The sequence below is a fragment of the Diorhabda carinulata genome, chromosome X (assembly GCF_026250575.1).
Source record: "Diorhabda carinulata isolate Delta chromosome X, icDioCari1.1, whole genome shotgun sequence".
NCBI lineage: Eukaryota > Metazoa > Arthropoda > Insecta > Coleoptera > Chrysomelidae > Diorhabda > Diorhabda carinulata.
The window spans coordinates 26,211,175-26,226,503 of NC_079472.1; the positions used below are offsets into that span (position 1 = coordinate 26,211,175).

Sequence of the window (15,329 nt, forward strand, 5' to 3'; positions counted from 1 at the left end):
AACGAGGAGTGAAGAGACAGAACCTACAACATTTTTTATTTGGGTTGGCTATAATAAGAGAAAATAACTCGATAATATTTCAAAAGGCAACTTCTAATTTATTACTTCTACAGTTTTCTACTTTATTAGAAGTTAAATGTATTAATTACTATTATTTCTTAGAAATTCCTTGACACTTCGTAAGTGTTGTAAGTAGATATTATTCGTGAATAGTCCTACAAGTACCTAGCCTATCGAAGAAAACACAAATATTTTGTAAAAAACACATTTAGTTTTCAACGTAGTCTCTTTTTAGCTCTATGAACTTTTTCCAGCGATGTTCAATAAGTTCAATCCCTTCTTTATAATAAGAATCATCAAGCTCCTCGGAATAGCAATTAACTGCCGGTATCACCTCTTCATGGCTGGAAAATCTTTGACCACTGAGCCCTTTTTGAAGGTCTGGGAGCAAAAAATAAACCGAAACGGCCGTTTCTGCTTGATTTCCTCGCTTAAACGTTGCAATAAGTTCGCATAGTGGTCTCCGTTCATAGTTTTCCTTTTTTCACGGTGGTCAATGAAAATTATCCCACGCACATCCCAGAAAACCGATGACATGATCTTGCCTGCAGCTGGAGCCGATTCTTTCTTTTCAGTCCATTGTTTTGATTGTTCTTTTGTTTCGGGTGTGAAGCTATGGACCCATGTTCCATCCATCGCTATGAAAAGTTCAGCTTTATTCCTGTGAAACATTACCAAACACTCGATGGACACATCTTCCGCATCACTTTCTCAAGTCCAAATTTTGAGTTAATTTGCGATGTACCGCAACGCTCACTATGCTAGCTCGCGCACTTTCATTCGACGATTGTACAGTACCGCTTCGTGGATTTTCTTCAACATTTCTGGAGTCGTCTCCTCATTTGGTCGACCATTCTCGTAGATGGAGTTTCTAATCCTCACTCGGGTATAGAGGATGAAATGTATAAGCTGTGACCTGAGACTCCTCTTTTGAGCAAAATAACTATTGTATTCACAATAACTTCATATTCAATTCCAGAAAATTTGTAGTGGAATGCTAGGAAAGACTAGAGAATTATGTAAACATGATTTAAATATAACAAGAAACATCATCGCATTTTTATTGCTCTGAAACCAATAACATCTCCATCTGTTATAACTATCAACTATAAGCAAAAGATCTGGGAAAAATAAAATTCTACGTAATGAAAGTCATTAGTGTTTTAGTTGGATTCGCAATTAAAATCGAACAAATTAGCTGGTTATAAAAAATTGAAAATGCCATAAACTCCCAAGTATGTGTGGTTTTTCTCTTTTTGTTTGGAAATATCAAGAAGGTATATGAGTGAATAAATAGTGACTCTCAATACATTAACATAATTTTTCACACTTTATTAAATACTTTTTACACAATGTTAGTTTTCATAAACCCAAGGCTGAATAGCAGGAACCCAAGATATCATTTCTTTTTCAGTAAACCATAAAGCTATTTCATTGTTTGCTGAATCAATAGAATCTGAAGCGTGACAGACGTTCCTTCCAACTTGAATACACAAATCACCCCTAATGGTACCTGGTGCACTGTCCGCTGGGTTTGTAGCGCCTAGTAAATTTCGACCAGTACTAACGATACCCATACCTTCCCATACCATAGGAACTACTGGACCAGAGCTCATATATTGTATGAGACCGGGAAAAAAAGGCTTGTCAGCTAGCATCTGATAGTGTTTTTTTAGAAGATCTTCCGTAGGCCATATAAGTGATAATGCTACTAAACGAAATCCTTTTTGTTCGAATTTTTTGATAATTTTTCCAACCAGACCTCTGTGAACACCATCTGGTTTAACCATAATAAATGTTCTTTCGCAGTTCGCATTTCTGGCAATGAGATTTGTTTCCTTCAAGGTTTGCCCATCTTTTCTACAACTGCAGTCAATGCTTGGAATCTCCAAACCTTCAACTTTTAATTTTTTAGTTTCTCCTTCATCGGGAGGAATATCACTTCCAGGTATATCTACACGTGCAATATCTCCTGTATTTTCTACACGTAAACTATCTTCAATTGGTTTGATTGGTGAATCAGTATCAGGAGAAATATCATCTGGAGTTCCTTTTTCGCCCTCGACAAGAGGACTCTTGCTTTCGGCGGGCTCAGATTCAGTACTTTCAGCTTGTTTAGTCGACGAATCTGTATCAGGAGTAATATTTTTTCCATCTTCCGCTTTAGCAGATTTGGATGCAGTATCCTCTGTTTCTTCAACAGATTTTGATGGTGAATCAGTATCAGGAGAAATAGAATCTGGAGTAGCTTTTTCATCTTCTATAACAGAACTGTCGGTTTTTGCAGGTTTAGACGGCATACCAATGTCTGAAGAAATATCTTTTTCAGGGGGAGAAGCATCATCCTTCAATTTTTCATCCTCAGAAACGTTTGTATCTATTTCAACCATTCGAGGTTTAATTTTTGCACTTCCTTTCACATTATCGTCATCGCTTGATGAACATTCGCAGACAAGTGAGACTTTTGGATAGTTGCACTCACATTTATCCCAAGTATCTGTCACATTAGGGTTACCAGATTCTGGTTGTTCAGTTGCATTATTTTGGTTTTCATTGGATTTTGACATATTGGATGGATTAGAATGCAGTTTTTTAACTTCAGTTCGCTTGGAATTTATCGATTTATATCATAATTTTTATTTATTAGACAAATTCATAGTAAATTTTGGGATCTTTCAAAATATATCGAACTTTTCAACAGAGTTGATAACCTAAAAATAATACATTAATCTGACGTTTGCTTGAATGACATTGTTATTAAGAATTAGAATACTATATGGAAGTTTCATTTGAAACTTATTATAAAAATATACTCATTAATTCACATAATAAGTTGGAAATTCTAGGTGTGTAGAATTAGTTGTTTGGTGATGGTCTAATACTTGTTTTTTTATTTTTGGATGGTTCGTTCAATTTCGTTGACTATAGATGAAACACAATGAATGTATGACTGATGTTTGCAAAACGCTTAAATTTTGGCAATGAATCTTAACAGCTGATATCCCGTCGAGCGTTTGTATCTTAGCGAAAGGGGCAACATTTCGGAACTAATAACAAAATTTTCCCATAAATATAGAATGCAATACATCAATAGTTAAAGACATGTATTTAAAATCTTCGAAAAAAACCACTATCATACAAATAAATAAAACCAATTTAAAGCAAATGCAATTGCACAAATAAAAACATCCTTTGTTTTCACGCTGTACATTTTGTGTCAACACATTCTGTTTAAGGTGAATATGAGTTGTTTATAAAAAAAGCAATTACATTAAACATCACTGAACTTTAGGTCAGTGACTTGAGGTCAAAAAAGAAAAGTTACTCATTTATCTACTGTTATATTTTGCAAGTCCTTAAGGTTGTTGTTTAGAGGTTTTCCGATTAAAAAATTCAAAAAATAGTAACATAAAATTATATTATTTCAGTAAATCGTCCTAGCAACGGTCCAAGAAGATTATGTATAGCAAATAGGCAACAAAAGAAAATTTACATAACAAAACAGTACAGTAAATGAGGATTGTTATCGTAGAATATAATGTTCAAACGAGAAAATGTAAAGAATGAATAAATAATCAATTAAATAAGAATGCATGGGTGTCGTAATCTAAAACGATCTTAGTAACATTCAAATGTTAATTCATTGTTGAATACTTGAAATGAAAATATCTACCCAAGTGATCATAAGAGATTTCAAACATTTCAATTTCAAACAAAATATAGTTCTTCCATTCCTTCATTTTTTACTACTTCTCTATCAATCTACCAATCACTACATAGTACACCCAACAGTTATCGTTGTGTGTACATTGTTGAAGATTTAGATACTGAAAATATACACAACTCTCGAATCAATTGAAAAATTATGTGCTAAACTATATGTAAATAAGACACTGACATCAATAAAAGCTGAACTGAGGTACCTTGGTACTCATTTGATTCAAATATTAGAGTATAGAAGAAGAATATGTGAGACAAAACGAACTTCCTCGCTAATGACTTTTGCGTCAAAGTAACTACTTCCATCATATTTTCATCTACTCTTATTAAATTCAACAGTTGTAAATTATTAGTAGAGATAAACATATAACTCACTATACTATAACTCTCTATGATAAATCTGAGAAGATTCTCAAATTATTGACGAACTCAATAACATGAAAGTAACTTGATGAATGATGAATGAATTTTGAAATTTTGTACTGAAAAAGATGAATTGAGATAGTTCAGATAAAATATTATGTACCACCACAGTAATAAGACAAGAAGCTAATGTTACCATATAAAACTCAAGAATAAATATGAAGTAAATAGAAGTAACAATATTAAGTCATCCCATACAGATAATGTACTTTTAAGGAAGTAGATATAAAACACTGTTTTTATAGACTTTCTATTCCATGCTAAAAAACATATTTACCATAAAAAATGTATGTAGAAAATTATTTAACTTTACGTGCGTAAGTAAATCCGAGATCATATAGTTGAAAAGGTGAAAGATTTCATACCAGAACATATCAACAATTTCATAAAGATTCTGATGAGAAACATCTGACGACAAAAGTAGTAGATCTTACAATAATATAATAACTTTCATCTTACAGTAAATTACATAATCCATTTCAGCCATAATGGGTTTATACAGTTTAAAAGACTCTAATACTAGTAGTCTGGTCGAGAAAAAATAAACCTGCCGAAATTAGTTCTCCGTCTCGGAAAAATATGGTTGATGGCTTAATCGATCCGGAATGGCATCCCGAAAAAGACGTTTTTCGTCTTTTTTCCGGGAGAAAAAAATTACAATTGTTATTAACAAAAAACTGGATGAAAAAAAGAGGGGTCCAGTTTTTTGAAAATTTCTCAAAAAGTATAAGTCGTAGGTCAAATATTCAAAAAAATTCTGAAAGAGCAGGAAATTTCAGCTAGGAAGTCTTCGACTCCCGAAATCGTACGACCAATATTTATAATTTTTATTTAACATTGAAAATAGGCTCCCGCGCGGCAGTTTTGGCATGCGCGCGACGCTGCCATTTCGGAGTCTCGCTTTTAAATAATTTTTTTATGCAACTAAATGTTTATAAAAAAATTTCAAAAAATTCAGGTATTATCTAGAGACTTCAAAGATTATGACCCCGTGTTTTAGAAAGTTTAATAACCATTTTTCAAAAAGTTAGGCTATTGTTAATTAACAGTTATTTTGCTGATTTTCGCTGTTATAAAAGGCGGTGTAAAAGTTTAAATAATTATCCTGAATTTTTTTCCTCTCGTAGATTCCTTTTTATTAATATCCTGAACAAGATGGCATAAAAAAAATTAAAAAATTTTTTTATTTCATTAATTATTAATTTTTAATCAAGTTAAAAAAAGAAAAATTGATATAATATTATTTAAACTATTTTTTTTTCAATAACTTTAAGCCAGGTATGATTTTATATTCATCCTTGGCACCATATTGGAATTTTAAAAATTTGTTTATGCCATTTGTTTATAAAAAATTTTTAAACAAATGGACTAATTGAATATTTTTCAAAAATTTTTTTTCACCACATTATTAGCCTGAGAAAATAATGATTTAAAAAAAAATTTTTTTCTTAATAACAATATCTTATTGTTTATAATCGTTTTTTTAATATAACTATTATTTAAATAAATATTTAAGAAATTTTTTTTTCTTAAAAATCATTATTTGCATTTCTCTACATAATTGCAAAAAAAAAATTTTTTTACTCGTAATTTATTCATTTGTTTATTAAACAAATTGTTATAAACAATTTTTTTTTCTTGTTTTATTTTTTTTTTTTTCGGTAGATGAAAAAATTAGAAAAACAACGATCTGCAACAATAGGGTAAAAAAAATAGTCATACAGTAAAATTATAAAATTCAATAAAAAATAGTAGAAAATTTTTTTTACCCTATTGTTGCAGATCTTTGTTTTTCTAATTTTTTCATCTACCGAAAAAAAAATAAAACAAGAAAAAAAAATTGTTTTACTTTTTGAGAAATTTTCAAAAAACTGGACCCCTCTTTTTTTCATCCAGTTTTTTGTTAATAACAATTGTAATTTTTTTCTCCCGGAAAAAAGACGAAAGGGATGCCATTCCGGATCGATTAAGCCATCAACCATATTTTTCCGAGACGGAGAACTAATTTCGGCAGGTTTATTTTTTCTCGACCAGACTATAGAACTTTTTGTACTGTAGTTAGAAATATTTAAATCTTCGTCCGACCGATACATAAAGAAATTTCAGAATAAAAATATCAATCACAAACAATTTAGCAGTTTGGTACAATTAGTACATTTGATACAATATGGTACAATCTCATAGTTACCTGACTACATTGTTTTCAACGCTCGTCAGTAACTCTATGAGTAGATGATGGACACGATATAACTATTCCCAGAGGCAATGGTGACTGACAATCAACTACTGCGGCTAACAGATACGTTGATGTTCCCAAAAACACTAAGACATAAATACTGGAAATAATATATATATCTCTATAACAACTCAAAAATAGTATATTAACAACTTATATGTAACAAATTCAAGCTCACATATTCATTCAAACTCTACATTGTTTCTATTAAATAAAAAATTGAGTAATTACAACTCTAGCACTGTTATAGGACGCTATAAAAATTTTATTTCTTTCTTTGCACTTGTATTTTAATATTTATGGTTATAGTTGTAGATGAAGTATAGTATTCAACTTGAAGTTGATGAATTACGCAATTTAATCTGCTTGTTTTATAGCCTACATTACCGCTTGATAAATAATATACTATCGTTACAAGCTCGTCCACTGATATAAACCATGAAGCCGGTTCTGTTCTAATATGTTATAAAAGCAAACGTTTGGCAGGTACGTCAGGTATTTCTTAAGCAGATATCTTTACTTTTTTCGACTGCTTTTTTATAGAGACACTTTCTAAGACAGCCTTGTTGTTTATTTGAAGCAATCTGGAGTTTTTAAGAATCCCAAGGTTCCAGAATGTGGTTTTATTGAATATATCAATCGAGAGTATACATACTAAAAGTCGGGCAACAATTTGATGGTATAGTGAATACAAATGTCAACTTAACAGTGTGTTTAGATGAATTAGATAAAGTGTGGATATAAATTAAATATCAGTGAATAGTTAAGTGTGTCAGTGTTAGTGAATGGATAAAAAATGCCTTTAGAATTTCTCCTATTCTGAGTTAATATTAAAACTACGACACCTTCCAAATCATAAGAATTTTCTAATTTCATTCGTTCTGACATAAAAACTGTCAGCAATTAACATATGATTCAATTTTCACGAAGATTAAATTAAGAAAGATGATTATACTAGGAGTTTCGAAGCAATTTCAAATTTGATTTAGGTAAATTTGTGTGAAATATAACACTCACTGTAGGCTTAATAAATTAATGTATCTATTCAGTGTGTAATTTTATGAATATTTCCAGAAAAATGATGTGTTCGCTTATTAATAAATCAATAAGCACTAAGCGATACCTTCAACATTTCTTCCACATTAAGTTTTAAATACCGTTACTGCTCCTAAATACGTTACTGCGAACGAATTAATATTTTCAATCACTTGACGTTTATCGATCAAACAAATCGCAAAATGCAATGACAAACTGTCATATTCTACAAATATTATTAGTGAAGTACGTTTTAACTTCAACTTGAAATGAGCTTACCAATTCTACAGCCCCAGCTTTTAGTGGGTTTAGAAACAAAAATAAGAGGGAATGTTCATTTTCTTTCCGATGATGAGGTGGTCTATCCCGTAGGATGTGTTGTGACTGTTCACAATACCAGCCTGAAGAAACAGAAATTCATCAAATTAGCTGACAAAGGAAAGAATTTAACACACTTGCTGGTCAGTCCAAATAAGTAAGAATATTTTGACAAATTCTATCGTATCTCATAGCTTATCGCTCAATACTGAAATGTTCTCTAGGAAATTAATTGCTATCGCAGAAACTACCGATAAATTACCAGTTATTAATCTCTGGGATCCAGCACTTTGTAAAAAAAAGAGAACAATAACCCTTCCTCAAGATAAAGATATTATTTGTAGCAGATATTCTTGTATGGAATTTACTTACGATTCAAAATTTCTCGTTTGCGTTACCGCCGAACCTGACTGGACACTTTACGTCTTCAAATGTGAAAAAGGAAGATTAGAGAGTTTCGGTAGAGCAAATAATCTCAATGGAACAGGAACAGTTGTACAGGTATACCACAATTTTTCAATTAAATGTTATTGTATAAACAATTTTGAGAAGTTTTCATATTCAGGCTGAGCATCGATAGTTTTTTACACCACTCAAATCTTTGCCAATTTAAAGCCAATAATGAATTTTGCCTTTTCATGAGTAACTAATGATTATGTCAGTATTTCATCTAACTGTGGCATCTGAAAATAATCATATTGACCGTTTTCGTTTTTGTCGTTGGTTTCTTAGCACTGCCCATAAGTTAATGTGAATTAGGTTTTTGAACATTCAGCATGTATACATACTTGTTTCACGTTTGATAATGTCATTATTTAACAACCAGTAACATTCAGTGCATCTTAACAAAGTTCATTTGCTTTCTCAAGACCAGTTACAAAATAGATAGGATTTTTCTCCAGTGCTGTTGCTTAGTGTCCAAAAATGGAGTGGTAAATTCAGATCTTTGATCTTGTAATAAACATGAACCTTTAAACGAATAATAAAAAAAAGGATAATAATTTGAAATGACTTAACCATATAACGCCCTGTAACTGAAATGTTTTTATTACTACCAAACTACCAACAAAGTTTCGAAAAAAAAATGTACTCCAACGCTAGCAAAACTACTAATTCAACAAAAATGAAAACAAGAAAATGTGGACTCTATTAATTAGTGATAGTGAAAGTGCAAGCGATAACATATTTTTGTATAGTGACACGTTATCAGAGGAAGAAAATCAAATGGAAGGTAAGGAGGAAAATATCAACAAGGAAGAAATAGCTCGGGAAAAAGATGAAGCTCAACAAGGAATCCTAGAACAAGTGGCACAGTCGGAAAACAAACAATGTAAGGAAAATTTCACAAAACAACAAGATAAAAATGAAAAATCACAGAAGAAAGTAGCAAACAAAAGGTAGAAAAAGAAGTACAAGTTTATCAAAGATGCTGGAAACGCCTTATAAGGAGCAAGAAATAGAAAAAAGGCCATCAATAGCAAAGCATTGGTGGTTAAACAAGACGTTTTCAACGAGGAGAAAATAAAAAAAAAGCAACAAAATTGAGAAGCTGAAAAAGAAGAAGAGAAAAAAATTAGTACATGCCATACTAAACTTGGAAGAACTTGGTACTGAAAACCTTGTGATTAAGACACTCACCTCCCCGGATTACCCTCCAGTCTCTTAAGTGAAATCGGCTCAGCTACCAAGGGTAAGGCAGGTGCGGGCAAAGCAGAAAAACCCCATCGAGGAATAAAAGGAGAGTTCCTTGTCCAGGCGTTTGTAAGCCTTGGCGACCCACTGCGTAGTAACCCCCTAACGATTCCGCTTCCTTTCGGGACAACGGCCACCTTTTTACTGAAAGGGTAGCAGATAATTCTCTTACCCATGTGCCGTTTCTGCACTAGTGACCACAGCTGCTCTTTTAGATTGCTACACAGGGTCGAATCAACAATTATTACAGTTGTGACGGTGTTAAATAAAAAAATATTTCACCCTCTGTACCCTTGTGCAGTAAGTTTGGTACTAAAATTGTTGTCTCTTTATAGAGTATTTTAGTATATTCTTTTTCTTCCATTTTTCAATCAACTAGCAGTAATAATTATGAATGTTTGGTACCTCTAATTCCAAGTGTTTGGTGCTTAGCTCCCACATCATCATGTTCCTTGTCTTCTTTATTCTTTAATTCTCCACTTCGTCCATTCTAGTTCTCTTAATTTCTGCTGCCTATAATGTTTCTTATCCTGATAATAAGGCTCATTTTCAGAGATAAAGTCCATCGAAATTACCGATGATTTATGAATGGAATATGTCCCTGGGGAGACGTGTAGTGTATCGCAAAAATATGAAAACAAAGCAATTAATAACATTGAATTAGAAAATTAGCTGGTTATTTTGATGATCGACTGATTATTTTCTGAATTTATTGATTGCAATTAATATCAATTCGCTTTTAAGTCGTCGATACGGTGGTTGATACACTCATCGAGTGAAAATTTATTTGAGCTAAGGACTGACTCTCTTAAACTTGACAGCTGGTCATTGTTCCGAATTTTTTCAATTAATAGTATATGATGGTTCTCGTATATCAGAATATCAGTGATTAGGATTGAGTGTCCTGTTGGTTTGATTAACTATTATTATCCAAATTCTTTTTTCACATGAACAATTCTCGACAACTAAGAGCACTACAATGGAAGAAAATTGTATGTAATATCTTAACAGCATATTGCAATCAATAACGGTTGCTTTTCTGTCACTGCTGTCACTCAAATTTAGAAGAAATAGAAATTTATTCAAATTTTGTAAATAATGTTCATAATTCTAATAATAATAATATTCATGTGTCACTGATAAAAAGCTAAAGATATTTCCTATGTTTGTGGTTGAAACTTGATGATAAGATGATAAATAAGATGAACATGTTTTATGGGTAGTAAGTTAACTTATAACCAGTCGTCAACGGAAACGATACCTTTTTTGTAATGTAACCAATTCTTGCATGTACCATTGTTAGCTTTTCTTGGTTTTTCCAGCAGTGATAGTTGTTTTGTATTGTTTTTTTTTTGTTTTATGGTGTCAAGACTCCATAGATACTTTTTAGATCTGTTTCAGAGAAGTCTGTAAATAATCTTTCGAGTAATTTACAAAATCTAAGAAACTTGCACTAACTTTATACTCGAATTACGGGAGTTTTTTGATATTAATTTCCTCTGCTGGCCTCAAGTTTATGGAACTAGTAGCAAGTGAAAGATACTAGAACAAACTTAAGTTTTATTAGATGAAAAGAGCTTTAGTTAGAATTGTACCCATCTTCCACAAGTTTCCAATATACTTGCGTTTCAGAAAAAACTGACAAAGCCAATTTCCAACAGGAAATTACGAAAAACTTTTTAAGAAGCATTTTCGCATTGAAACTTGAAATATTAAAGTCTAAAAATCAATCAAATAAATTCACAAACCATACAAAAACGTATTGCAAAAGTATGAGTCTACCGGGTACTTTAAATAGGCATTAGCTGATTTAGACAATTCCTTAGATTGCTCAATTGTTACTTACGTTCTTCAAAACATCGCCAAAATGTGATGTTTACAATATAAGGATAAGATAAAAAATGTTTCCACATAGTAACTTGAAAACTTTTGTCAACATTAACTTTTTATCTTACTGCCACTCAAAAGTTATCAGAATATGAATTTTCTTGCCATTTGGCAAAAATAAAAATCTTTGTGATGCAATGTTCTATATCTGCAATACAATAGTCACTGTAATTTTTTGACAATTCACTCCTCTTATAAAGACATACGAGGGAATTCTTGTATATCGCCATGCTGGTATAATTTTTTTTCAATGCTTCGTCACATAATTGTGAATTTTGTGGACTATCTTTTTGTGATTTCTTATTCTTAAATTCCAGCTATCTATCGAAATATTTGACACCATAAACTGCTATTTCGTCCATATGAATATTCATATACTTTGCTCTGACACCTCTAGTTTTGAGAATGATTCTTTGATATCCATAATGATAAATTGAAATCCTTGGCAGGTAGCTTGTAATCCCAATGACGCAAATCAATTAGCTGTATGTGGAGAGCAATGCCTGAGATGTTTGGGTTGCGTCGATTTTAATTGGAAGCAGTTTGGGTACAACAAACTTGATCCCTGTTATTACACTAGCTGCTGCTGGCTGTCCCAAGATAGATTGATAGTTGGAAGTTACAGAGGCAAAATTATGATATTAGAAACTGGAGAGATTCGAGCTGTTTTTCATGCTTCTGATTTACCTCTTATTAACATGAAGCTAAAGGAAGAGTAAGTACTCGTAAGTTTAAATCATCTCATTAGGATTTAACCAAAATAAACATTTAACATGAATTTAGTTTCTAAAGAATCAACTGACAGCTAATCTATCATGACTATCCTCATTTCTCATATCATAATAGGCAAGCATTTTTATTTATTTGCTTTATTTATTTGCAATGTATATTATACAAGTGTTGCTGGTGAACGTTGAATCGCGAAAATTTTCATTAGAAGATTTTATATGACCAATAGCAGTATGCCGATCAACTCTCTTCTACTATTAGTACTGAAGCAATATCTCGAGCCACCGTATTTCGCTGGTTTTCCGTATTCAATCTTGGTGGCATTTCGCTACAGAATGAATCGGTGAAGGTCGTCCAAAGCGGCTGGTTGCTAGAAAACATCGATACTGTACGTAAACCGATATTTCAAAATTGTCATGTGACATACCATGATATTGAGGTGTACTTGGCATTAGTTCCACTCGCGTATATAGTCGTACACTAAACATAAATAAAGGGTCTTTCAAGACAAGCCAAATCCAAGTTGTTCACGCACGAAGCAAACAATCGTTTTTTCGGAATAATCGGACATGTCTCTACCGTTCCATTAGAGCAACGTAGAACGGTCAATTCTGAATGGTACACCACCATTTGTTTGCCAGAAGTGCTCAAATAAATCAGAGAAACCAATCGCAGAAGACGAGTCATTCTCCACCACGACAATGTCAGCTTTCATACATCAGTTCAAACAAAAATGTTTTTGAACAGTCAAAACATCGAATTTCGAATTCGCCAGCCAATGGTTTCTTGTTATTCTCGCAGATCAAAAATAAATTGCAAGTTTAACGTTTTTCTACATCTAAAGAAACGGTTGATTTTGAAAAACAATGAGGCCATATCCAATTATAAATATTTGTATTTGTCTATTTCAAAACTCACTACTTACTTTGTCAGTTTTGTCTAATGAAAACATACTCGTTAAACTAGTTTAATTGTTCCTTAAAAATTTCCCTTTAACATTATACTTTTCTATGCATTTGTGCCACTTCTGCACTCTAAAGTAGCTCCAATATATGGGTATTGATACTTTAATGTTCAATAGTGTAGAAAATCATTGATCACGCAGTTTCTTTTTGATTTGTGGAAGCAAATAAATCTTTTGTATGCATATCAGGATTGTATTGTATCAGGATTACACATGTCAATTTCATTCTCTACGAGTAGCCGCACTTGGTTTTGTTTGAAGGTTACACCAGTCAGTGGCAGTCAAAAAGAATCAATGTTTGCAAAGCAAAAATATAAATAGAAAACCTTGTGATTAAGTATAGATCTTCTTAACTGTTGTTTGTAACATGAGATAGATAACATTTTCTTTTATACGCCCAAAACGACTCAAGAATTGCCTTGTTTATTCAAATACTGGAAATGCAACAAATATAACCAATATAATTTCCTTAATTTCTAGCCTTATTGTTTGGGTTACATGTAAACTCGGGGCCATAAATAACTCACCACCCTTTATTTCAATATCAAAACCTAAAATGTTAATCTTTTGGGTTTTTTTGTTTTTCTATCACAAAAAGTTGAAGTATTTTTAAAAATTTCAATTTTATGCATATTTTAATGTTTGTTTCACTCTATTGTTGTACCAACTTGTGGACAGCAGTAATTTAAGCCAATTAAGGTGTGTTAAAGTCGAGACTAGTTAAACAAAAAATTAATAGAGTTAGGCAGTTAAGTGAACGCGAAACTGAAAGAATAGGCAGGGACAAAGTTATCATGAAGTGGCAAATCTGTTTGGCGTCCACTACACAACCATAGATTGATGCAAAGATTTCGAGAGACCGGTTCACATTCTAGGTGGTCTGGACAAGGAGTTCCTTCAGTTTTAACTCCTCGAGATTACCGTTTTTTGCAATTAAATTCATTAAGAAATCGGTCAATGACTAGTGTCGAGCTCAACAGCCTTTTACGAGAAGTCCGAAATGTAAATATCTCTGATAGATCAATAAGACGACACCTTCAGAATGCTGGTCTACACACAGAAGAGCTCTCTATACACCTTTGCTAACCATGCAGCCTCGTGCTGCTAGATTAATATTTGCAAGGCAACATTTAGATTGGAATTTAGAAAAGTTTATTTACTGATGAGATAAGAATCAGTCTAAGAGGTCCAGATAAACGTTCCAAATAGGGTCTATCTTGTTTTGGGGAGGAATTTGTTTTGATGTCCGTACAGAATTAGTGTCTCTTCCTAGACCCGCCATTAACTGCTTGGACTGGCCACCAAGAAGTCCAAATATGAATCCTATCGAGCATGTCTGGGACATTTTAAAACACCGCATTCGTCGTCGAAATCCATCTCCTCAAAATTTAAATGAGCTTGAACAAGCAGCATTAGAGGAATAGGAGAACATACCTCAAGAAGTGATACAGCACCTAATTGAAAGCATACACAGGAGAATATTAGTAACAATTACATCCAGATGCGGAAATACACGCTATTAGCGTCTTAAAAAGAGGAACTTTATTGTTTAGAATGCAAGTTTTATTTTTAGGTTTAGGTTTAGGTTTAGGTTTATTTTGGTTTTATTGCAATGTTTTCATTTTTATTTTTTTATTTATTGAAAATCACTCAAAATTACTACACATTTCTTATTATTGAAAAGAATTGAAAAGAAGTTAAACAGTAGCAATATTAATTTAAATTTATTTGAACAAAAAAGTATTTTCAGAAATCGGGGTGGTGCGTTATTTTTGCCCACGATCGATTGCCAAGTAAACGTAATGCTATATTTTCTCAATGAATATGATCATCATGATTCATTTTTTCATAAACCGATATATTTTATATCAATGACACATTCTAGCGTTGTATATCATGGCCATGACTTACTTTAATAATTTCATTGATATTATTTATATTTTTCATGCATTTCTTAGACCAAAAAAGGATAAGAGAAGTAAGAAGTGAGTATCATATCATATTTCCGTAGTAAGTTGGAAAAACAGAATGAATTTATGCATCTGGTAATTTTGAGATTTTTATACCCTTTGACTCAGTTGTTTTTGCTTCATAAGATGGAAAAATAAGATATGTCCCACTATTTCCTATAAAGTAGTATTCCTTGTATTGAAGCTATAATGAGATATGTCAAATTTGTATTTTTTTAATGTTGGCAAATCAAAAGGCAAAAATCTGTTGTTTCATTTTAGTTTGACATCAAAAACTTTAACTAAACAGATGTAA

The 15,329-nt window shown here is 32.1% G+C and overlaps 2 protein-coding genes across 2 annotated transcripts in view; one reads left to right on the plus strand and one right to left on the minus strand.

Moving 5' to 3' along the window:
• Window positions 1-1,367: 1,367 nt before the first annotated feature.
• Window positions 1,368-2,784, minus strand: LOC130901018 (uncharacterized). Its single transcript, XM_057812067.1, has one exon. It carries the CDS (start codon window positions 2,625-2,627, stop codon window positions 1,416-1,418), a length of 1,212 nt encoding a protein of 403 aa, XP_057668050.1. The 5' UTR covers window positions 2,628-2,784; the 3' UTR covers window positions 1,368-1,415.
• Window positions 2,785-7,659: 4,875 nt separating this feature from the next.
• Window positions 7,660-15,329, plus strand: part of LOC130902417 (cilia- and flagella-associated protein 57) — a 29,681-nt gene continuing 22,011 nt past the window's right edge. Inside the window, exons 1-3 of the mRNA XM_057814557.1 lie at window positions 7,660-7,949; window positions 8,017-8,293; window positions 11,821-12,086. Of these exons, the coding sequence (XP_057670540.1) occupies window positions 7,744-7,949; window positions 8,017-8,293; window positions 11,821-12,086 (749 nt within the window). The 5' untranslated portion in view covers window positions 7,660-7,743. The remainder of the gene's footprint in view (window positions 7,950-8,016; window positions 8,294-11,820; window positions 12,087-15,329) is intronic.